This window comes from Colletes latitarsis, chromosome 1, assembly GCF_051014445.1.
Source record: "Colletes latitarsis isolate SP2378_abdomen chromosome 1, iyColLati1, whole genome shotgun sequence".
Lineage (NCBI taxonomy): Eukaryota > Metazoa > Arthropoda > Insecta > Hymenoptera > Colletidae > Colletes > Colletes latitarsis.
The window spans coordinates 40,157,980-40,181,078 of record NC_135134.1 but is presented as its reverse complement, the minus strand read 5'-3'; the positions used below and the strand labels follow the sequence as shown (position 1 = coordinate 40,181,078).

The window sequence follows — 23,099 nt, the reverse complement described above, 5'->3', positions numbered from 1 at the left end:
GAGGCCAAAATAAGACAAAAATCAAGAATACCAATTTGTTGATCGAGGTTTCGTTAAAAAGTTATTAACGTTTATAGGTCCGCCTGTAAAACGGCAATCTGTGAACAGCTGTGTGCACGAGATAGTGGTTCTCACTTAGCATGAGAAACTCTACTTAGTGACGTATCAACAGCCATACAGTTTTCTGAGTGAGAACCACTATCACGCGTATGCAGCTGTTTGCAGATTGCCGTTCTACAGGCGGCACTTTAAACGTTAATAACTTTTTAACGAAACCTCGATCAACAAATTGGTATTCTTGATTTTTGTCTTATTTTGGCCCCTAGAATCTCCCATCTTATTTACTATTATTTTAAGAATTATTTAAAAACTAATTGGAAGCGTGCGCTGATTTTGGGCCGCGTGAAGTATTAATTTAAAAGTATCAGCACAATATTTTTGATTTAACTTTTTAAAATACGCATTAAAAGCGGAGCGAGTCACGGAAAATTACCGGTTTCGAAAGTGGCTTCTATAAAAGTTTGGGAAGCCCTGTTTCAGACGATACGAGAGGGAGGAGATTAGAAATGAAACCAATAAAATGGTGGGGGATCAATTAGAAAAGGAATGTGTTTCAAATTGATAGTAGAAATGGCAAAGAAGGGGGGAAAAATATAATTTATCGAAAGCACTTGGCGATTGCAAAATGCAAATATGTAAAGTGCAATTGAATAATTCATTAACATATGATTAATACGTCTCACTGTATATATTTGCTTCTAAGTAGAACAAAGTAAATGCAACAAAGTTGTGCGTCAATTTTATACAGTATCATTTTACAGAATTCATTTTATATAATTACAAGTTATTCGTAAAGGAAACTTTACTGAAAAATTTAATGTGTTCATTTTTATTATCTCGAAATTATTATTCTTCGTAAAATGCTAGTTCTTTAAAAGTAGTTTTCCAGAGATAATTATAGATAGCGTATGTACGTGGGCTCGTAGAGATCCCCTTTAATCTTTAATGCGATGGCTCGTGGTTCAGTCTTACGAGGATCAATCGTTTGTACAGTGGTGCGAATAATTATAGGTTTAAAGTATCTTTGTTCAGACATTCTAATTTGTGAAAGGGGACTGCATGCGTATAATTATTGTTTCTGACTGTTGAAACACGCTGTAGTTAATACACGAGTCATTACCATGAGTTGCACGTATCTGCTCAGAAAAGATTGATCATAAAACCGCACCTAAAGGCTGTGAATAAATACAGAATTTTCCTTCTTTTTCATAATGTTACCTATCTGTAATTTTTGCAATTTTTGTCTCGTATTTTTCTTCCTTTGCAATATTAATGTTCTTTTTGTATCTTTTACTGTCACTCTTAATATTATTATCTTTATATTGTTCATTGTTTAGACCTTGTGACTAAATTGTTATTCGAAATTGGTATTTTATGTTTTGCATATTGCAAGGATTAGCTCAAAGACCAACGAGTATCGAAATTTCGCATTAAAGTTTGATGTCTAGAGGGATATCAGTGTCGTGGCCATTATTTATTTAATTCTTCTGTTGCATACATTTTAATTGGACGGTTAACAATGTCTCAAGGTTAGAAACTCGGGAAAAACAACGACTCTTGTATTCGTAACGTGGTAGATGTACGCAAGAAGAAAATAAGTTACTAATTAAAGTCTCTCGGGAATATTGCAAAATATTTTGTGCAATCTCTCAAGAAACAGAATTGAAAGTAATGAATCGAAACAGTGCGTACTCGTGTGAAGATATTGCCCACGGTCGTGGGGAATATTTTATAGAAAGTTTTAGAAATTGGATTGTAGCAAAGAAAGTTTGTAGATTGGACTTGTTTTATAATTTTGGCATAATTTTACAAATGGAATCATGTTGTTATATTTTGAAAACGGAAACAAGAAGGTGTAAGCCTGTAAAAATTTATGCAAAACGTATGGTGATAATGCCATCGAAGAACACATGTACCGGAAGTGCTGTTTTTGTTTAAAATAAAAAACTTGTTATCATCTGTTTCGCTCTCTGCAAAATTCCCCCAATGGACGAGCTTCTTAAGTGGCCATTAAATGGCTCTTGATTAGTTTTTTACGGATAAACAGAAAGATCTTTATGAACGAGGAATTGTAAAACTGCCGGAAGTTGGGAATAGGTTATAAGTTATATCAGAATTAATAGTTCATCAGAATTAATTATATCAGAAAGAATTGCTTTTCATTTATATATTGAAAACCGCACGAACTTGTTCTGTAGCTTAATATTTTATACATACTTTGGTATTATTTCGTTGATATTTAATTAAATGAATTTTTAGATTAGGGTAAAGTACCCAATTACTGTCACCTGACGAAATTTCGTATAAATTTCTAGTTAGTTTTCTATGTAAATAGGGAATATACTTTACAGGCGTATAATTTCGAAGCTACTTATGTTTTATCCATAATTGTACCACTGTTAGAATCGACAAGGCTTCCCCTTTAAAATGGTTTTTGGTTTACGTCAATTTGACTTTCCGTTTTTGAGATATCGTAATTTAAATGAAGGAGTAATTTTTTAATTCTTACTATCTCTGTCTCCGTCTTACGCGTTGGACCTCTCTCTTGCACGCAAGTCGTGACAATCGTGACCGAGTGACGTCGCATTTCCAAGAATTTACTATTTACTACAAGCACGTATGGTCAACGACCTTGCCAAGGCCGTAGTAGGTCATTGCCCTCGCGACGTAAGGAGTGAAAAGTAAACAAACGCTTCGAACCCTTATATCTTCGGAACTAATTACGCTACCGACTTGAATAAACACTCATTTTAAAGGGCATTTTATCCTCTATCAAATGAATATAACTACTTTTATAATTTATGTTGTTTTTTGTATTTATTTTTATATTTACTTTGACGCTATGTACCTAAACAAGTTTCAGCAATTTCTATTGATTATACAACTAGTGTGTGATAAAATTGGATTATAAACTGTTTATTTAATCGAAAATGAATTAAAATTTGTATACAGGGTGTTTGCATAATTACTATGCTACTTTTTCGTAAATAATTGTTTTCTTCAAAATCAATTACAGTATCGACTTGAAACAAAATTCGTTTTCAAGGGCGTTTTATTTTCTATGCGAAATTGAGAAATCAATATTTGGGCGAAATAAGAAAACGATCTGGGATAGGGAAAGAGATTGCCTCGCGTTTCGTGAATGCAAAACGACCGTTAGAGCAAATACTTCCGGCAAAGAACAGCTGAGAAGGGCCCGGTTCGTTCGCAAATAACTGGTTTTCGCAAAGAAGGCCATCGAACTCGGAGCTCTCGTCCTACGACAGATGCCCGTGCGCACCGATGAAGACGGCAAACATTCGAGTAACCGATGATTACGAGTACCGTGAACGGATAAGGACCGTGTTCTCCATGCACCTTGCAGACTTCGAAGCGATTGGTACCGGTCGCCAAAGTAATGAGCTCGAAGCTGCTGGACGTGAGAAACGATAGTCTACGACGAATACTAAGACGACAAAATGGTTCCTACAGAAGTTATTCGATACTTTGCTGGGAACGAACTGCAATACTAAAAATTTCGTTAAATCTTTCTGTTTGATAAAAAGTTGAGGTCGCCTTGACTGTTTCAATTGGCAGTATGTAGTTCCAACGAAGTGCTATACTGGGTGTTCGACCACTCCTGGGAAAAATTTTAATGGGAGATTCTAGAGGCTAAAATAAGACGAAAATCAAGAATATCAATTTCTTGATTAACGCTTCGTTAAAAAGTTATTAAAAAATTGAATTAAAAAATTTCAAATCGTTCCGGAAAAATTATTTTCAGTTGCGGGGATCAATTACAATTATTTTTGGTGAATAGACACACCCCCGAAATCCTATGCACTTTTGAGGAAAATATTCGAGTAGGTATCTACATTTTTTGACGACAAAAAAATTGCAAATCGTTCTGGAAAAATTATTTTTGGTTGCAGGGGTCAATTACAATCATTTTTGGCCAATACATATACCCTCGAAATCCTACGCACTTTCGAGAAAAAAATTCTTTACCGAAAATCTAATGTGAGGCCAGAAATGCTTCCCTGAAATTTCATGCGAATCTTTAAAATGTCATAACTCCTGAACGGATTGGACGATTTTAATGTTTCAAAAAGCAAACTACGCGTATTTTGGTAGAGAATATGTACAAATCGCAAAAATATTCGAAAAGTTGGTCCTTGACCCCGTAAAGTGAGAAAAACCACATAAAAATGGTTCAATTTTCAAACGGCCATAACTCCTGCAATAGTGAATATATTTCAATGAAACTTTTTTCTGAAGTAGAGCTCATGGGTACCTACAAAAAAGTATTAGACAACTTTTCTGTAGGGCGTCAAATAAAATTACTAAAAATCAAAAACGAATTTTTAAGAAAAATCGAGAGGGGGTAGGTGCCTAAATTTTTTGGCGAAAAAAAAAAATTTCAAATCGTCCTAAAAAAATTATTTTTAGTTGCAGGGGTCAATTACAATCATTTTTGGTCAATAGACATACCCCAGAATTCCTACGCATTTTCGAGAAAAAAATTTCTAATCGAAAATGTAATTTATAGCCAGAAATGTTGCACGAAAATTTCATGCGAATCTTTAAAATGTCATAACTTCTGAACGGATTGGACGATTTTAATGTTTAAGAAAGCAAACGACGCGTATTTTGCTAGAGAATATGTAGAAATTCCAAAAATATTCGAAAAGTTGATCCTTGACCCCGAAAAATGAGGAAAACCCCATAATAATGGTCCAATTTTCAAACGGCCATAACTCCTACAATAGTGAATATATTTCAATGAAACTTTTTTCTGAAGTAGAGCTCATAGATACCTACAAAAAAGTATTAGACAAAATTTCCGTTGAATGTCAAACAAATTTATTAAAAATCAATAACTAGTTTTTAAGAAAAATCGATAGGGGGTAGGTGCCTCAATTGTTCGACGAAAAAAAAAAATTTCAAATCGTTCCGAAAAAATTATTTTCGATCGCAGGGGTAAATTACAATCGTTTTTGGTGAATAGACATACCTCCGAAATCCTACACATTTTTGAGAAAAAAATTCATTACTGAAATATAATGTCTGACCATAACTGTCTGTTACCCTGAACATTGAAAAGTTTTAAATCGTTCTGGAAAAATTATTTTCAGTTGCAGGGGTCAATTACAGTCATTTTTAGTGAATAGACATACCCCCGAAATCCTGCGCATTTTCGAGAAAAAAATTCAGTACGAGCGGAACTGTAAATGTTAATAACTTTTTAACGAAGGCTTCATCAACAAAGTGGTGTTCTTGATTTTGATTACAATGACTTGTCTGACTCATTATAAGTTTGTGTTGTAAAATTTCACAATTATAAAGCTACTCGTCATCAAATTTTATGTGTTAAAATCAACACATTTTTACATTTACGCAGTATTCATAAAACAAATCTATTTTTTTTCGTAGCCATTGTACGAACAAATTTAAAGGAAATTAAATAGTATAAGTTTAACAAATTATTTGAAATTAAATCGTACGTCAGGGGTTTAAGAAACTGTGTTCCCTACATTTGATACAGATGCAAAAAATGAATCGAATGTTTTCATGTTTATTTTTTTGGCAAACGTTTATTTTGAAAGAAGAATCGTCGCCTTGAATAAATTGTAAATTATATGTTGCATGAAAAGTTGTTGTCTGTAGAAATTATTCATTAATTAAATTATTTTTCATTAATGGAGACGTTCTGAAAATTTAAAGGTTTATTTAATTTTCGTAATGGAAATATTTACATTGTTAATGTGTAGACCGCAGTGTGAAAGGGTGCCAAATTTTAAGTAAATATGCAGTAACCTGTGTTGATTCTGAACGTAATAATTAACGAAATACTTTGCAACGTTTTGCGAAAATCTGCTTCGAGAAACGTCAAGTTAATATTAGGATTAGTGTTGGTAAAGTCTGTCAAGTAAATACCGCATACGGAAATCTTTGATAATATTGAATCTTCAATTTTGAAGTTGCACGAAGTACATTGCCGAGAAATCAAGAAAAATATCTCGTCGATTAGTAGATTTTTGGAAAATAAATTGTTAATGTATTTTCGTTTAAAGTTTGCTATTCTTTAAAAATCTGGTATAATTTATACATCACATTTAACAAACAAAAAAAACGAAATTGATCATTAAATTTACGGGAAAAAATTTCGAAACGTGTCTTTATGAAATCAATATATTATAAAGCAATTTTCCATATAACGAGTATTTTATCTGTTATTAAAAGTGAACACGATAAGTATCTCACGCTGTATATCATGTTTATTAATTAATTTCAGCCTGTCAGCCAAGAAATGATTTACATTAGTTTGAAATTATTTTTTCCTCTCTTTTCATATACGTATCATGTAATTTGTCTTATTCCTACAACCTCCTAATGCACGAATTATAAATATTTCGTTTTTTTTAATTTTATTCGATTAATTATTACGTCACAATTACTTTGAATTTCTGTATAAATTAAATTTCATATAAGTTGTGTTATATAAATACAATTAAAATTTATTTAAAAACTTCATTTTTATAAATCTGTGGAGTTCATTTACATATTCGATGTTATTAGCTATTTAATGGTAGACTGAAATTTCTTTTTTACTGATTGAGGTAAAATTGAGGTAAGAAAATTTACTGTATGCTTTATGTTTTGTTATATTTTACTCCCAGACTAAATTAGCAACGGGAGCGTGATTAAACGCGCTATCAGAATTTCGGGTGTACAAATTATCTGCAAATAAGATTTCACGGAGATTTCATTCGCAAATTAACGAGATAACACATTCCTTGCGTCCTTACAGCATTGCAAATATTTGTTCTTCACGATAAATATATTTTGCTTGCAGTAGGTTCTTGTGTCCAATGTATGTACACACGTCTCCATAATTTCCTCTGTTTTTTATCAGTACTTCATTTATATAAAAAAACACTTCACCACTACGCCATTTTCGTATCATTATAATGTTTTTTGTTAAAAGTGTAGCGACAGAAGCTAATAAGTAAATTAATCATAAAATACTTTATTCATTCTAATGATATTTATACAAAAATGTAGATAATAGTGGACTTATAGCATCTACGAAGATGTAGTGTAATTTATTTTTCTTTTTCAAAATTGTGATCTCTGCTATTTTTGAATTTGCATAACTTTTACATAAAACACAGGTGCAGTTTACAATTGATTTTATAAATTGTACACGTCATTTTTATTAAAATAATACGATTAGTAATAACAAACAAATTAAACATTGTATGCACTATAAAAATTAATAAAATATTTACAGTTTGGTAACGAGAATTATAGTATTTTTATTAATTATTGACTGGAACAAAGAACGTTAACAGTTTGTGAATTGTTCATCGATTCTAATACAAATATAAATTCTAATATGTCTGATATAGATTGTACTAGATTTTCGTATTAATACAGGAAAAATAGCAACGTATACCTTCTGGTTACATTCTACAAAATTTGAAGAAAGTAATGGAAAAATTTCAGAAATATACTTTCAGCATGCAACGAAGATTCAGTGAAGTATAACACGCACGGAACGATATTGATTTGGAGAATGTGTACGTTCTATACCGCGGTAAAAATGTTTAAAGACGGCCACAAAACAATGTAAACGAATGTAACTAAAAAAGTTTTAAAAGTGACAGTATGAATCTACGTCGAGTTTGATTAACGCATTCGATGGAATCATTGATGATCAATGCTTTATTTCTAGTCCGCGCCATACGAGTCATCAATCAAATAGTGTTCACTTGTGAAAATAGCACCTGGTTCAGCCAAAGAAAGGGACAAGCAATCAAGTTCTGTCATTCGACACTGAAACAAAATAAAAGGAAACGAATAGTTGCATAATTAATTATTACGCGACCTAATTATTCTCCAACGCTGGAAAAATGTATATAAACGTTCACAATTTACAGTATATTCTTCAACAATTTCATTTTTATATTTGACGTTCTATTTTAATTAATATTAATTGTTCATGGACTGTAAATATTATTTCTTCTTGTACAAAATTACTACTTGTATATTACAAATATAAAATACATTTGTCATACTGAAAAGGACCTTAATGCAACATCGAAACTGAAATAAACTTGTTTACATTTTAAATAATATTTGTTTCGAATGTTTGATTGTACCGAGGTTGTACTCTCAGAATTAATTCAATTCTTCGCTAAGTTTTGGCCATAAGGATTTGTGGGGACAGTTTTCGTACTCGCCACCAGAGGGCTACGCTCTTGTCTCTCTCACAAGTGCTCGAGCGATCACCTATTAGGTATACGTACGATCCACGACTGAGTATTCATTGCCCCAGCGTCTGGACGAAACTTTCTTGTTCTTTCAAGTATAAAATCGCTCCAATTAAAAATTGTTCTTAATTGCAGTCTACAATGTACTATGCAATTATATTTGTAAAATAAATCTAACTTGATTATGCATTTCTTAACGCAATAAATGTGAAAGTAAAATGTGTTTGCTCGGTGTAAACAAATAGAAAATTTTCCATTTCATGCATAATTACTCGCACCCGAAGAATTCGTAATTTGCATCGTTTATGGAATAAAAATCGGCTCGACACAGATTCGATCGCGAAGCGTCGGGATTGCTCTCGGGAACAGGTATCCGGTTAATTTTAATTTCAACAGTTAATATAAACACGCACGGTTTACGGCGAGTAAATCCCCTCGATAAAAGAAAAAAGGAGATAGGAAAATGGCTGCCACATATGGTAACTCGTCAGGCCCGACACTCGTAAATCTATCCAACGAGTGTCCTTCCAACGACAAAGATTTACTGCGCGTATGCGGTACACATCGCGCGGCGTTTCGTGCGTGTCCATTTATCAGCATAATCTTATACGATGGAAAATTATCGTATTTAATAACCCGGCTGCACGAACATGCTCGATAAACCTTCGGTACCGGTGACAGTTTATCGATTTATCTTTCGGATCTAACAGCCCTCGAACTTTATTGAGTGCAGCATCGCGACCCGCTGTTTTGCCATCGATATCATTGTCGATTTCACACCCGGTTAATTATGGTAGAAATCACTGAATATTAATGGCGTCTCGACACGAGAGCCGTTCTAATCGGCAACGATACCACCGTCGTCTTAATTAATATTATCTGATCAATCTACGATTAGGTTAATCGACCGCGGGGGTTAAATCCCTAATTGATTGTCCGCGTTGGCGCGGCTAAACTTCGCGCATAGATAATACGCGTTGAATTGTAATTTTCAATTACACGCCTATCCTTGATTTATCGACCCCGCGGCGATGTTAAACTGTGGTTATCTCTGCGTTACAGATCCGAAGACCGTACCATACAATTGATTTATTTTTTGAATATGCAGCTTTACTTTTAATTTAGAATTTAACCGGTTCTTCTTTATCAGCTTTATTTTTAATTTTTTTAAACTAGGAAAATAATGTTTTAGAAGTGTTTAACTATCGCATAGTGGGTGGTGGGTTAATTTGGACGCGAAGAAACTTTCTTTCAGTGTCATGAGTCAATTGTGAGTGCTGTTTTAATTTTAATTTAGAATTCAACCGTTCGAGTACCAAATTATTATCTTTTAAACGTTTGTATTTTTTTAAACTAGGAGAATAATGTTTTAGAAGTGTTTAACTATCGCATAGTGGGTGGTGGGTTAATTTGGACGCGACGAGACTTTCTTTCAGAGTCATGAGTAAATTGTGAGTGCTGTTTTAATTTTAATTTAGAATTTAACCGTTCGAGTACCAAATTATTATCTTTCAAACGTTTGTATTTTTTTAAACTAGGAGAATAATGTTTTAGAAGTGTTTAACTATCGCATAGTGGGTGGTGGGTTAATTTGGACGCGAAGAAACTTTCTTTCAGAGCCATGAGTCAATTATAACTGCTGTTTTAATTTTAATTTAGAATTTAATCCGTTCGAGTACCAAATTCTTATCTTTTAAACGTTTGTATTTTTTTAAACTAGGAGAATAATGATTTAGAAGTGTTTAACTATCGCATAGTGGATGGTGGGTTAATTTGGACGCGAAGAGACTTTCTTTCAGAGTCATGAGTAAATTGTGAGTGCTGTTTTAATTTTAACTTAGAATTTAACCCGTTCGAGTACCAAATTATTATCTTTCAGACGTTTGTATTTTTTTAAACTAGGAGAATAATGATTTAGAAGTGTTTAACTATCGCATAGTGGATGGTGGGTTAATTTGGACGCGAAGAGACTTTCTTTCAGAGCCATGAGTCAATTATAACTGCTGTTTTAATTTTAATTTAGAATTTAATCCGTTCGAGTACCAAATTCTTATCTTTTAAACGTTTGTATTTTTTTAAACTAGGAGAATAATGTTTTAGAAGTGTTTAACTATCGCATAGTGGGTGGTGGGTTAATTTGGACGCGAAGAAGTCATGAGTCATGAGTCAATTATAACTGCTGTTTTAATTTTAATTTAGAATTTAATCCGTTCGAGTACCAAATTCTTATCTTTTAAACGTTTGTATTTTTTTAAACTAGGAGAATAATGATTTAGAAGTGTTTAACTATCGCATAGTGGATGGTGGGTTAATTTGGACGCGAAGAAACTTTCTTTCAGAGTCATGAGTCAGTTGTGAGTATTAATTCGTAATAATTAAAATTCATCGTTTTATTAAAGACTTGATCGCATTTAAATAATGTAGGTGATAATTTTAATAACATGGTAATGATAATCCAAATAATCTGGTTGTAGTGTGATATTTCTTCTTTTTCCATTTATATTCTTAATCCCTGTTTATTCCATTCAGGAAAGAGGAATTATAATACAGATTGATATTGGAATTAATATTCTTTTCCATATACATTCTATAGGTTCTATAATTTGCTATCGTTTTATAAAAATAAAGCAAAAATATTGGACAAACGTAGGTCCATAAATATCCTATTAAAATATGAAATGTGGAAACTACGATAAAGATCTTACTGTGAATGAATGCCCTATTGTGAAACGTTTTGTCGATACAAAATACATTATTATATAACTGCGTATTGGTTCTCATTTCAAACTATTTCTAGTATTTAGAGATTATAAACTGTTACAACACAACCCAGAATGCAACTCAAAGTATGTTATTAATATAGTGTATGGTTTGAGATTACGTCGAATAGATTCAAAACTGAAAACATAGTTCGTGTTAACAGATGAGATAACCACCATTTAGTTATTCTCGATCTTTATTTATCACGTTAAAAGCAGAGTGGTAAACTTTTCTTTTATATTTCGTAATAATATTTTCGTTATATTTTTGTGGGTTACCCTATATCTATTTTCTATTTCCTGTTTTTTTCATATTTATTGATACAAATATCACTGCAGTCTTAAATATTTTTCAAACACTAACACAGTTTAAATTATTTTATGTCTGCCATTGTTATATTGACAAAAAAAATTTGATGAATTGAAAGTTTAGTTATAATAAATCAAATATATATTAATTGGGGTTGTATTATTATAAATTAATTATTAATTTGATAAATCCATAAAAAATTATTGGTAATTTAGTTTAAATAGTAATAATTAAATAATTATATATTTCTATTAATTATCAAAATTGAAAACATATGTGATTTATAAATTATCGAATGGAGTCGAAGCAATATGGTCGAGAAAATTTTAATAAACCTTGTAAAGACTAACGGGCACGTAAATTTCAATTGTAGGTATTAAAATATGAAAAATGATGCGAACGAGCATACAGATGGATTTAAAGTTCTTGAATTGCTCGCGGAAACGTGACAGGAGCTCTATTTTTCTCAGTTGCAAAAAGGTTGTACGCTCCAGTTGGAGTGCCATGTCTGACAAATGTGTTAAGACTTGCCATAATGTCGGGAACTTGTCGGGATTCTACCACACGCGATGCCGCAAAGTGTTACGGTTCATTAATCTGTCTGGTAAACCAAACTGTATAGTTACGAAGCGATAAAGCACGATTCGTGTTCGTTAGACAAGTTGAAAAATTGATTGATCTGTCATCGTCTTAAGTGTTTACGATTTATACTTTTTACACTCACAACTAGCATAATAACAACGGTAATAAAAATTAAAAATTTTGATTTTTCAGAAAATTTGGCGTTTCATTGCATCTAGAATTTATTCACAACCTCGAACTATCGATTGTATTATATTTAAAATTCAATACTAAATAAGTCAAAAGTTAAAGATTTAGGAATGTAAATACTACGGATTAGTAAAAGTAGAAGAGTTAAAAATTGAAATTTTAAGAATATAAATATTACAATTTAATAAAAGTACACAAAAAACACAATTCAATAGAATGGAAATTGCCACTAAATTTATTTTTACTTAATATTTGGAGAAAATGGTTAATAAGTATTTCCAAAATAACTATACTTCAGTGTAATCTCTTGTTCCTCTATTTTGCGAAAACGTACACGTACAAGCTGCTTCATATTTAAGCAAATGCCATGTTGTTATTGTCCTTTCGAAAATTCATATCTCTGCTTTAAATGCAAATTAAATTTTGAGTCGTGTTATTTCTTGCAACGTTGTACTCCTCTGTTTTAGTGCTTATAGTATTATAAAATAATCTAGTAATTTGATGTAAGCCAAGCAAATGTTACATTAGATCATTTTGCCCAGCGAAATTAAAGATTATTTATATTCTTTAATCTACTTATGTTTTAATAATTTTTACTGAATTTAAATAGTTTCATATTTTTCAACTTTGAAGATTTGTCTACATTGTTTTTTAAGGCCTAACAATAAATATGGAGAATAGTAGCAGGTTTGCATTATATGCATATATAATAATACCTTAATAATAATATTTATTTTAATTTGTTCGTTTCTACTGTATTGTCAGTTTGAAATGTGTACTATTTTTAGTTATATCAATAATTTATTAATATCTGATATAGCTGAACATAACTAACTTTATTTATTTCAAATTTTTTTCTTTTTTATGAAAATTTATCTCTTAAAAAAAATTAAAAATTTGAGTTTCATACAAGAATGAATTCCTTCTGTGAATTAGGTTATTCGTGACGTCAATTTTTTGTTACAGATTATTCGATTGGAGACCAGAGCGCCCATTGGGCGAGCCGCAGAAGCACGAAAGAGTGGTAATTATAAAAAATCTTTTCTCGCCGGAGGACTTCGATAAAGAGGTCGCGTTATTACTGGAATATCAGCAGGATATCAGGTCCGAGTGTCTAAAATGCGGTGATGTCCGCAAAGTTATTATTTACGACGTAAGTACCATGTATCATATTTCACTTTACGCAATCGAAACTGGTTTTAATACAATTTTTCATAAAATTGGCCAAAAAACAAAAAAAAAACTAACTTATGCAATCAATTAAAGAGATTTTCTCTTATAACATAAAAACACATTAATTTGTGCTCAAAGTATAATTAAAAATAACACATTTCTGAAGTACATTATAAGTAAATACAGTTTGTGTAATATTAAGAAAGCAATTTTAATGTATTTAATAATTTCAATGCACAACACAATTAAATAATTATAAAATAATATTGCGACTCCAATTATAAGAAATTACAGAAATAATTGTATCTTTTTTACGTATTGCATTTGGAGACAGAAAGTACATAGCACGGAACATGAAAAGAAAAATTTAAAAATCAGTTTTTTAACAAAAACTTTTCTTTTTACTGGAACTAATTTTGTACCGTGAATGTTACAAATTAATGCAGAAACCTAAACTGATCAGAAACGTTATTATTCAGAGCACGCATTTGCACAATTTGTTTGCTTTAATTACGTAATCTGGATTAACAATTGGGAGAGTGTAACTTTATGCAGACTAACAAACTTTTCTTTTATATTACGAGTAATAAAAAGTTGTAATCGTACTTAAAGTCTATTAATCGTCCTAATGCAGTATAGTCGGTTGAACGTAACGAGCAGAGCGCATTAGGGTCGCTCGTTATCTCCATTCCGCGTGCTCCGTTTCGCATAGATTATTGCATCGTTGACGAGTTTTGACATGGTTACGAAAGCTGTATGCATATGAATACGTACATATAGAGCACACATATCTACAGGAAGAATCTCTTTCGCAGTTACGGGGTAGAAAATTTTTAAATTGTGCCAGACTTTCCATTCTTCTTTAAATTTATTAATTTAAATGTTATGTTGCTTTCCTTATTGAAACTAATTAAATTTGATGCTCCACTCAGATATATTAAAAATATACTTGTGTTTTGCATCAACTTATAGCTCTGTGGATCTGATAAACTAAATCTTGTCCTTCGTTAATACTTATTAGACACTAAGTTAGCTCACACTTTTCATAATTGACTGAGTGTAGAATTGTTAATGTATCACACTGTGTACTGTTCTAAAATGAGATGATGGTACGATCCACGTAATTTCCTCCACTTCTTAGGTTCTCTATTGTTATTGGGCAAGTCGAGCACCAATCAAGAACCAGGAACCCGAAAAGTGGAGGAGATTGAATGATGCATGCGCATAATTCCGTTTGTTTCTTGCGTTGTTTAGCTTATGGATGCCAACATCTCGTCTCTCAACAGTACAATATACTGTGTGTATCCATATGCTATATAAGTAACTACAAAATTACACTACTTACAGTTAATTATTGTAATAGAATTACTTTTTATATGTTCATGAAGGGTATAAACCTACGAATATCAATAATAAATGATATATGCCTTCAAATTAGGTTAAATCTAATTTTGCATATATAGTAGAACGGTTATCTGAATATTTTTTAACACTTTTAAACATTCGAAATTGATGCTGCAAGCAACTTACAATTTTTCTCTTGATATTTTCTTAATATTCTTTTTGATGCTGAATATAAAAAGCATGAAATACGAGAGGTGGTAAGACTGACACTTTACCCAATAAATCCATATGCTTTACAGTGAACTACAAACGTAAACGTTCTCCAATAATTACATCCTATAGTTCAGAGATCACCACACTTGCAGCTATTATTATCACTTTGAACCTTGGAGTTATTTTCACATCGAAACCAACAATTACCGAGCATATCAATTATAATATAATGTTGCTTCCAAATTGGTCAGTTTTCTTGAATGCATAATCACTTCCGTAATTCGTAGACTAAAGATATTATATAACGCTTTCGTGTTTCCATATACCTCTCTTATCTGATCTCCATGTATTGCCGTCGAATTTAATTATGAATATTATAAAAGTTTCACAATTCAAATATTATTTTTCTGCAAAATAATTACAAATTTTATTTTCCTATTTAAGCCTATTATTAGTAAATTAGTGGCAAACTACAATAATTTAGTCTTTAGTGTTATCCAAATTTGATATTTTATTTCTCGTGTGTCTTTAAATTATAACAATAATAATGAGTGTTAATGGACAGTGAAACTATTATTTTTGTTAGGAACAAATGTTAAAAGAATACTATTTCTAGGGATTTGTTTGTTAAATTGAACGTTAAAACGGAATTAGTATAAAAGACCAAATGTAGAGTTGAAATACTATACTTATATTCTGTATTACAAACGCAGACGTTATAAAAGTGGCGCCCACTAAAGTTGCCATCTAGGTCGATTATTATCACATTCTGTGCCTCGTATATCACTGTTGACCCATCGGTGATCTTTGCATTGAGGCCCTTTAATATACAGGGTGTCTTGTTTAAATTGAGATTGTAAAAAATCTAAACACGCGATTTAGAAGACACTAAAAATTAAAAATATTAAAATTATTACAATTGGTATCTCAAATAGGTATTCAAATGATACTGCTAATGCGTAGGCGTTCCATTAAAGACGCCAAAAAGACTCGAAATATTTAAAAAAAATCATTTGTTTACATTATCTTACGATTTCTGTTATTGGTGTTTTTCTTCTTTTATCTGAAATATAAAATGATTTATAAATTTGATAAAACAGTCTTTAATACTTTCGTTTAATAAAAAATGTCACGAATAAAGAAATTGAGCATCGACCTAGAGGACATTACTCACTGTAATTTAATATAAAAGAGGTGGAAATCTTAGGTATATGTATACGATTGTTCCGAGAAAAATGAAATTTTTTATAAAGTAATTTTTGTCTTGATTAATCGTTGTAGAAATCGTGACTGTAAGTTATTAGTTGCGTTTAACGTAACGAGGTACCACTGTGATTCAATGTCCTTCAACGTACGTACGTATCCTTGAAAGAACAAGTTAAATATTTATTTTATTATTTATCGATACTCGCGGTGGGCTAATGGCAATGTGCATTTAACGAACATTGATTATCAGTCTGGCGAAAATTAGTTATCACGGCAAAGATTGATGATATTAAATCGCCAGGTACATTTATTTCTTCTCGCGTAGCAAAACATTAATTACCAAACGTATTCTGGAAAATCAGAATTGATTTTTCTTGCGTTCAGTTAAGGCGGGTTAAAAGAGACGAATTATAATTGATGTGAAATATAATCATGTTTAATAGTTTGTCTTTTGCAGATTCGTTTGACTTTTTTTATTACACGGTATTCCAAAGCGGAACAGTGCTACATTTATAATCCTAGTTTGTTTCTTTTCCAAGGTTTCTAACATTTATTGCTTTTTTTATTGCCATCGGTAATGATGCATAGCTTTATAAAACACATTTCTTGCCTGTTAGGTCACTTCTATTGTTCGTCTCCCTGTGCATGATCCGCACCATTTCTTCGTTAAATATTTCGAGTCTTGCATTATTGTTGCATTAATTAGTTTCTATGGTTCTGTCAGAAATTTTGATAATTTTGTTCAACGCAAAGTAATTTTCTTTTGCAAAGATAAATACAATTTAATTCTAAATACAAAAAATTACAAATTAGCAAATAGTAAAATAAATTAACTTAAACGTTTATTAACAGAGTTGTGACTGGTGGAGTAGCAATCATTAATTATATTACATATCATCGTATATAATCATTAATTATATATTATACATCGTTTCGTTTGAATACGACAGTTACAGTTTAATGATTCACCATTATAATTTCATACCAATTACCATAATAATTACCCTGTATTTACCAAGCAATTACAGTTCGATTACTCTGTAGAAGCAGTCGAATTACATTTTTGTTTCGGTTCCGGGACACGGTGGTCCAACGGGATCGAGGTTCGTCAAAATGGCGTCCACAAAGAAATCGTTGGGTCCTTCGGGACCGACGCAAATAAACTTTCGAAAGGGGATGACCTAACCCCATAAATTCGCCGCGAGACACTCCCAGTCGGCGAGTCCCGACCGTGAATCCATTCAATGTCAAAGTGAATTCCATCGTCTATGATCCATCGGGGCTCCCCGGGCGCTGCGCGCGAAAAATGGCGCCGAGATCAAAAGCGGCGCGCGCGACAGGAAATTTCCTGACAGCCAATTTACCGTCCCGCGCTTTCCCGAACGTTTTTCGGGGCCGCTTGTACTCGGTAAAAAGAGCCCAACGATGCAAAGATGATCAAAAGACCGGGTCGATGTTCCGTGGCTGAATTTACGAACGGACGGAACGTTTTACGGCTCGAGCTGCTGGTTCATGGTAATTCGAGGAATATCACTGAGCTATAATTTCTTTGCTGTTTTTATTTCTGGCGGCTCCTCTTGTTTCGCTCTCCCTAGTTCCACCGTTTCGATCCAACGAAGGATAGAATGCATATCGTGATTCAGATTTTTGGCATACAGTCCGTCCCAAAAATATTCCCGCAGCTTCAGTCGATCTCTATTCTTTCTAATAGTTAGCTTTTTTTTTCTTTGAAATTGAGATCTCGTGTTACTTGAAAAAAGATTGCTTTTATAGGACAGATGTTTCAGAACTCTCGTAATAAAACTTCTGTTTTGCAAAAGATTGTTTTCGAGGAAATTGAAAAATATAGCTGAATTATTATTTAATGGTTCTATATTCGTGGATATATCGCGGTTGAAAATATTTGATTTTTAATGAATTTGTAAAGGAATTTGAGTGACTTGCGAGGTGCTCGATTCCATCACTATCTATCCATCAGTATTTACACAAAGACTGCTTGTACGCTTTTATTTTGCATTGAAATCAGGTTCAGTACGTATAGAAATATTAATTGGAGGAAAAAATTGAAGAAAATAGTATAAGAACAAAAGTTTGTTGCGAGTCGCTCGTTCCCATCGCTAGTTTTATTGAATGCTGTCGAACTCTGAGCAGTCGAACCGCCGGCGGAGGCAGTAAGAGGTGGAACAGTTACCTCACGAGGGCAATTGGTAGGTCTCCCAAGTCGATTCTTTCGTTTCTCAGACGATAGTAACGATACAATGATCGAATAAGATACAACGGTCGAACGTCGACTTTTAGAAATGAACTGGTACTAACTTAGAGTCTGAATGTTGCTTTTAAGGCGATGTAATTTTCCTGATCGAATTTGTACAATTCACACGATCTGGGAATTGAAAATCCTATACAAAAGGAATACCATCGACGTGAAAAGGAACTTTGTAGTCGACGTGCTTGAGAAACATTATATCTTGGTTAATTAATAAAACTTGGGGTACTTTAAAAGAATATATTTTATTACTCAAGCAAATAAAATGTGTCATTGTAAATTAATTTATGAATAATATTTTTATTTCATGATCCAAATTCTTCAGTTTCTAATAATCTAAATTTGTACTTTTCAATTATCAAAAGAATCTAATTTAAAAATAATTTTAACCAAATTGGAAATTTGTATTATATTCGCAAACAAAATTATTTAATAATCGAATGAATATTAAATTAAAGAGTATTCATATATCGTGTGCAATCGAACGAACAACCCTGTGACGAAAATGGGGCGATTGATCCAACCAGGCACAACGCGACAAAAGAACAAAGAATATCGTGTCGTGTAGCGGGTCAGGCAGTAAAATTGATGTTCAAACCGAGGGCTCATAAATTGTGGTTTAAGTCGAGACGTGAAAAGTATTATGGGGAACTGTGGGCGACGTAAACAGCTTTAAGTCGTAAAACGGGAGGAGTCTGGGTCTGTCGTGCAACAAAGCGTTCGTAATGGAAATGAAATGACGACGAGCGTTCGTCACGGTGTGATCACAGCAGCCATTGTTTAATTAACGTATGCATCTTATCAGTTCCGTTTCAGGATCGAAATAAAAAAGGAAAATTGTTATTCACTAAATGAACGATTGTTCCAAACGAAATAGTAGAACGGAAATATGAGAATTATAATAAGAAAAATACATTCTTTGGTGAAATGATTTTCTTAATTAGCAGTAGTCTTGTTCGTTTACAATTAGAATCGAGATTTAGGTTCTCTACTTTATTAGCTTATAATTTGCAATGAATAATTGTTTCGGTGAAAAATGATCAGTAATTTTTAGAAATATTCGCGATAAAATTTATCTCCAGAGCGTATTTTGGTGAAGAATAGTTAGGAATTGTAAGAATGTTGGAAAAGTTGTTCTTTAAAGCGCGAAAACCCCCATAAAAATAGTCAAGTTTGCAAACGATTATAATAATGAGGGTATTTCATTAAAATTTATTTATGAAGTAGAGCTCCTGGATACCTACAAAAAAGTAGTAGACAACATTTCTGTACAGCGTCAAAAGAAACTTATTAAAAATCAGAAACGAATTTTTAATAAAAAACAAAAGGGGTGCCTAAATTTTCGACGAAAAAAAAATTTCAAATCGTTCTAAAAAAAATATTTTCGGTTGCAGGGGTCAATTACAATCATTTTTGGCGAATAGACATACCCCCGAAATCTTGCGCACTTTCGAGAAAAAAATTCTTTACCGAAAATATAATGTCTGACCATAAATGAAATTTCATGCGTAATCTCCTGAAATTTTATGCGTATGTTTAAAAAATTATAACTCGTGAACGGATCGGAGAAATTTAATGTTTCCAATGAAATTAATCGATTTATGCCCAATTCTGGACCATGCAGCTTTCATTTCATTAAAAAACAATAAAATTTCTGTAATTTCTGGGCTTAAAAAGTACTCGTATACCTCAGCTGTGATGGGACTACTTTACATGCTTGCAGAGACATCCAGAAGGCGTTGCACAAGTGACATTCCGAGAACCTGCTGAAGCTCAGGCTTGCGTGCAGTTACTCAACGGTCGTTGGTTCAGTCAGAGGAAAATATCGGCTGAAATCTGGGACGGAAAGACGAAATACAAGTAAGTTTACCCTTTGGTTTCTTCTCTATCGGCGAGTTTACCGACCCAGCCTCGTATGTGTCGATAAATAACCCTTCGACGCTACACTTTGGACTCTATGTCTCTAAAAGTCACTAAAATTCGAGAATCTGAATTACCGACATTAATTATAGGGGAAAAAGAACGGCAGTTTTTAGAACTAACAAACGTCGGGTTTCCAATAGTCCCTATTTGTTTCTCATCGATGATTCCTAGTTACAACTAGTAACTTTCCAAACTTTTGCTCAATATTAGAAACATTTGATAATTATTCCATATTGATTGCTTTGCGTTATATAGTATGTACGAGTTCTTTTTATTTAAACTTACTATTTTATCAATTTGTGCAATAAATGTCCTATTTTTGAACTGCAATAACTTCATTCACTATTCTACGCTATTCTGTTATCGGTTTCATAATCTTGAGGTGTTTAAGTGCATAAGAATAATTATTGATTTCTGTTTATATTAGCAATTTGAAAGCATGGAATAAGGTCTCTCGCTTATCTCAGTAATATTTTTTAAAGAGTGGACACTTTATTTCAGTAAATAGTTATTTAATTAAAAATTGATATTCATTTGGTAATTCAATAATTTCTATTTTGTTTTAATATAACATACATTTCTCAAGATTAAATTTCTGTTTAATAATTAAATGTTGGATTTTATCAATTGTTGATAATTTATAAAAAACTATGAAACGAAGAAATACGTGATTTATTTATATTTAGTTTAATTGTATGAGGTTTCACATCTAATTTGTCAACGTATCATGCAAAGAAATTTTATTTATTAGAATTTATTATTATTACTAAATGGTCTTGAACTTCAACAGCGATACGTTTATAATTTTAATGTAATTATGGCAAATGTTTATTATTTTAACGTTAAATTATATTACAAAAGTTTTTTAAAGATTTTGATACCATAAACAGAATTTTACATTATCGACTTCATAGTTTTTATTTCTTAACAAAGTAATATTACATAAACAATATCATGGATTTTCGTTAAAAATTATATTCGTTTAATATTATTTGACAGCGTAATTATCTAATCTCGAATAGTATTTTTTCCAATATACACTTGTTACGAAATCATCTAGGCCATTGCAATTATTATTATGTTAGTAGGAACATTTATTATCAGTTCACTTGCTGTAAATTAATAGATTCTGTTGATATTTAAAATATTTCTCATTTCATAAAAAGCGACAGACACCTAATTTTCTCAATGCAATTTTGTTAATAGAAATTAACAGTATTGTTGCTTGTCCTTAACACTGTATGATGTATAATTATTTCCATATTATTAAATTATCAATCCTAATGTCCTTCATACGTAACGAAGTATGTAATTGGTACTTAATAGATTAATAATACTCATTTTTAATGTTTGCTTCTGCTTAATTTTAATTTCAGCTTAATTTCATTCAAATAATCATTCTGTCGCATACTTAATATTAAAATACAGATCGTTTCCCGAACAATGTGATCGAAGAGCGTTGGGAGTATTCGTGAAATCGGTTTGTTTCTTCAGAGTTTCAGAAACGGACGCGGAAATCGAGGCTCGAATCGCAAAATGGGACAAATTTCTCGAGGACGGGGACGAAGAGAAACGGATAAAATCTGAGAAGAATGAAAAGAAAAGCGATCAGAAACAAAGCGAGGGAAAGCCCGAGACAAGAAAGGTCTCGGAGCAGCCCGAAACGACTGAAGAAACGGAACTGTCGTCGAATTCCGAGGATTCGCAGGAGGCAGCTGGGAATAACGAATAAAATAGCAAAAAGATCCGTGCCAGAGATTTCAGCGCAAAATAAAAACCAAGAAAAAAAAAAGAATCTGTAAGAGCAAACGCTTTTAAAATAACTAAGAGTAATATTGACGATCACTATTAGAAGTATTTTTTCCAGATTTCAAAGCAATCGCTTGTAATTCTTGTTATCGATGATCTGAAATATTATTAGCTGCGTCGTAAAATAATGTCGTTGCTCGAATAAAATAAAAGCGAATGTTATTCCCTTTATCGGTTCCGTAATTCCCCGTCACGGTGGCTCCCCTTTTCTCTCATCTATCCTTCACAATATTATGGGATTTATTAAAAAGGAAATTTGAATTGCAAGTAGACAAAGTGCATCACATTCAGACTCTCAATTCTTATTTTTTACGTATAACTTTATTATTATTAATGATAGAATTAGTTCGTTAGTGTCAAATGATCCTGCAATTAGTTAAATCTAAAAACTAGGTTTGTCAGTATTCGTATAAAATACACGGTGAAAGGCATTTATGAATTTTGGAAATAGTGCCAGAAATAGTAATTTAGACTGCCAAATGTTTAGGAAGAAAATTAAAACAGGCTTGGGTTACGGAATGAAATTATTTATTTCAGTATAGATATTAATAATAATAATAATAAAATACTTAGTACAAAACTCTAAAACATTGACTTGATGATGTTTCTATGGAGACTCAGATTGTTAGTGAGAAGAATAGTATGTGTTATAATTGTTGTTTATTATTAACATGTCACTCACTATTTTTTTAACTTATAATGTAACAATTTATACGCCGGTAAAATAGTTCTAATGAAAGTAAGAAAGAGTTAATAATCGAAGTAACAAAAACAACCTGTAAATAGTATATAAGTTATAATTAGTAAATATAGAAATACTTGAAAAGGGTAGAGATAAAGTTTCGATCAAGGGGGGATTTGTTTAATTGAACCATCGCTTACGTCGAATCATGTTTTATTTTCAGATTCAAGGAAAATTTGCATTGTTTGATTAGCAAAGCAGCAGGTTGTCTACATTGGTAAGTACCTATTTAGATGAAAAAACTATTTTATTAATCCCTGGTAAATGG

General features: G+C 32.0%; 1 protein-coding gene across 2 annotated transcripts in view; it reads left to right on the top strand.

Annotated features, from left to right (window-relative positions):
• Window positions 1-22,861, top strand: part of Barc (RRM1_TatSF1_like and RRM2_TatSF1_like domain-containing protein barc) — a 99,080-nt gene extending 76,219 nt beyond the window's left edge. The window contains exons 5-8 of one of the 2 annotated variants that reach the window (XR_013079881.1): window positions 13,122-13,308; window positions 20,081-20,217; window positions 21,775-22,078; window positions 22,148-22,861. Coding sequence is in view for 1 of the 2 variants with exons in the window: in XM_076767236.1 (XP_076623351.1) it covers window positions 13,122-13,308; window positions 20,081-20,217; window positions 21,775-22,012 (562 nt within the window). In the remaining variant the exon portion in view is untranslated. Of the gene's footprint in view, window positions 1-13,121; window positions 13,309-20,080; window positions 20,218-21,774 lie in introns of both variants that reach the window. The other variant, XM_076767236.1, reaches the window with a different exon arrangement.
• The last annotated feature ends 238 nt before the right edge of the window (window positions 22,862-23,099 follow it).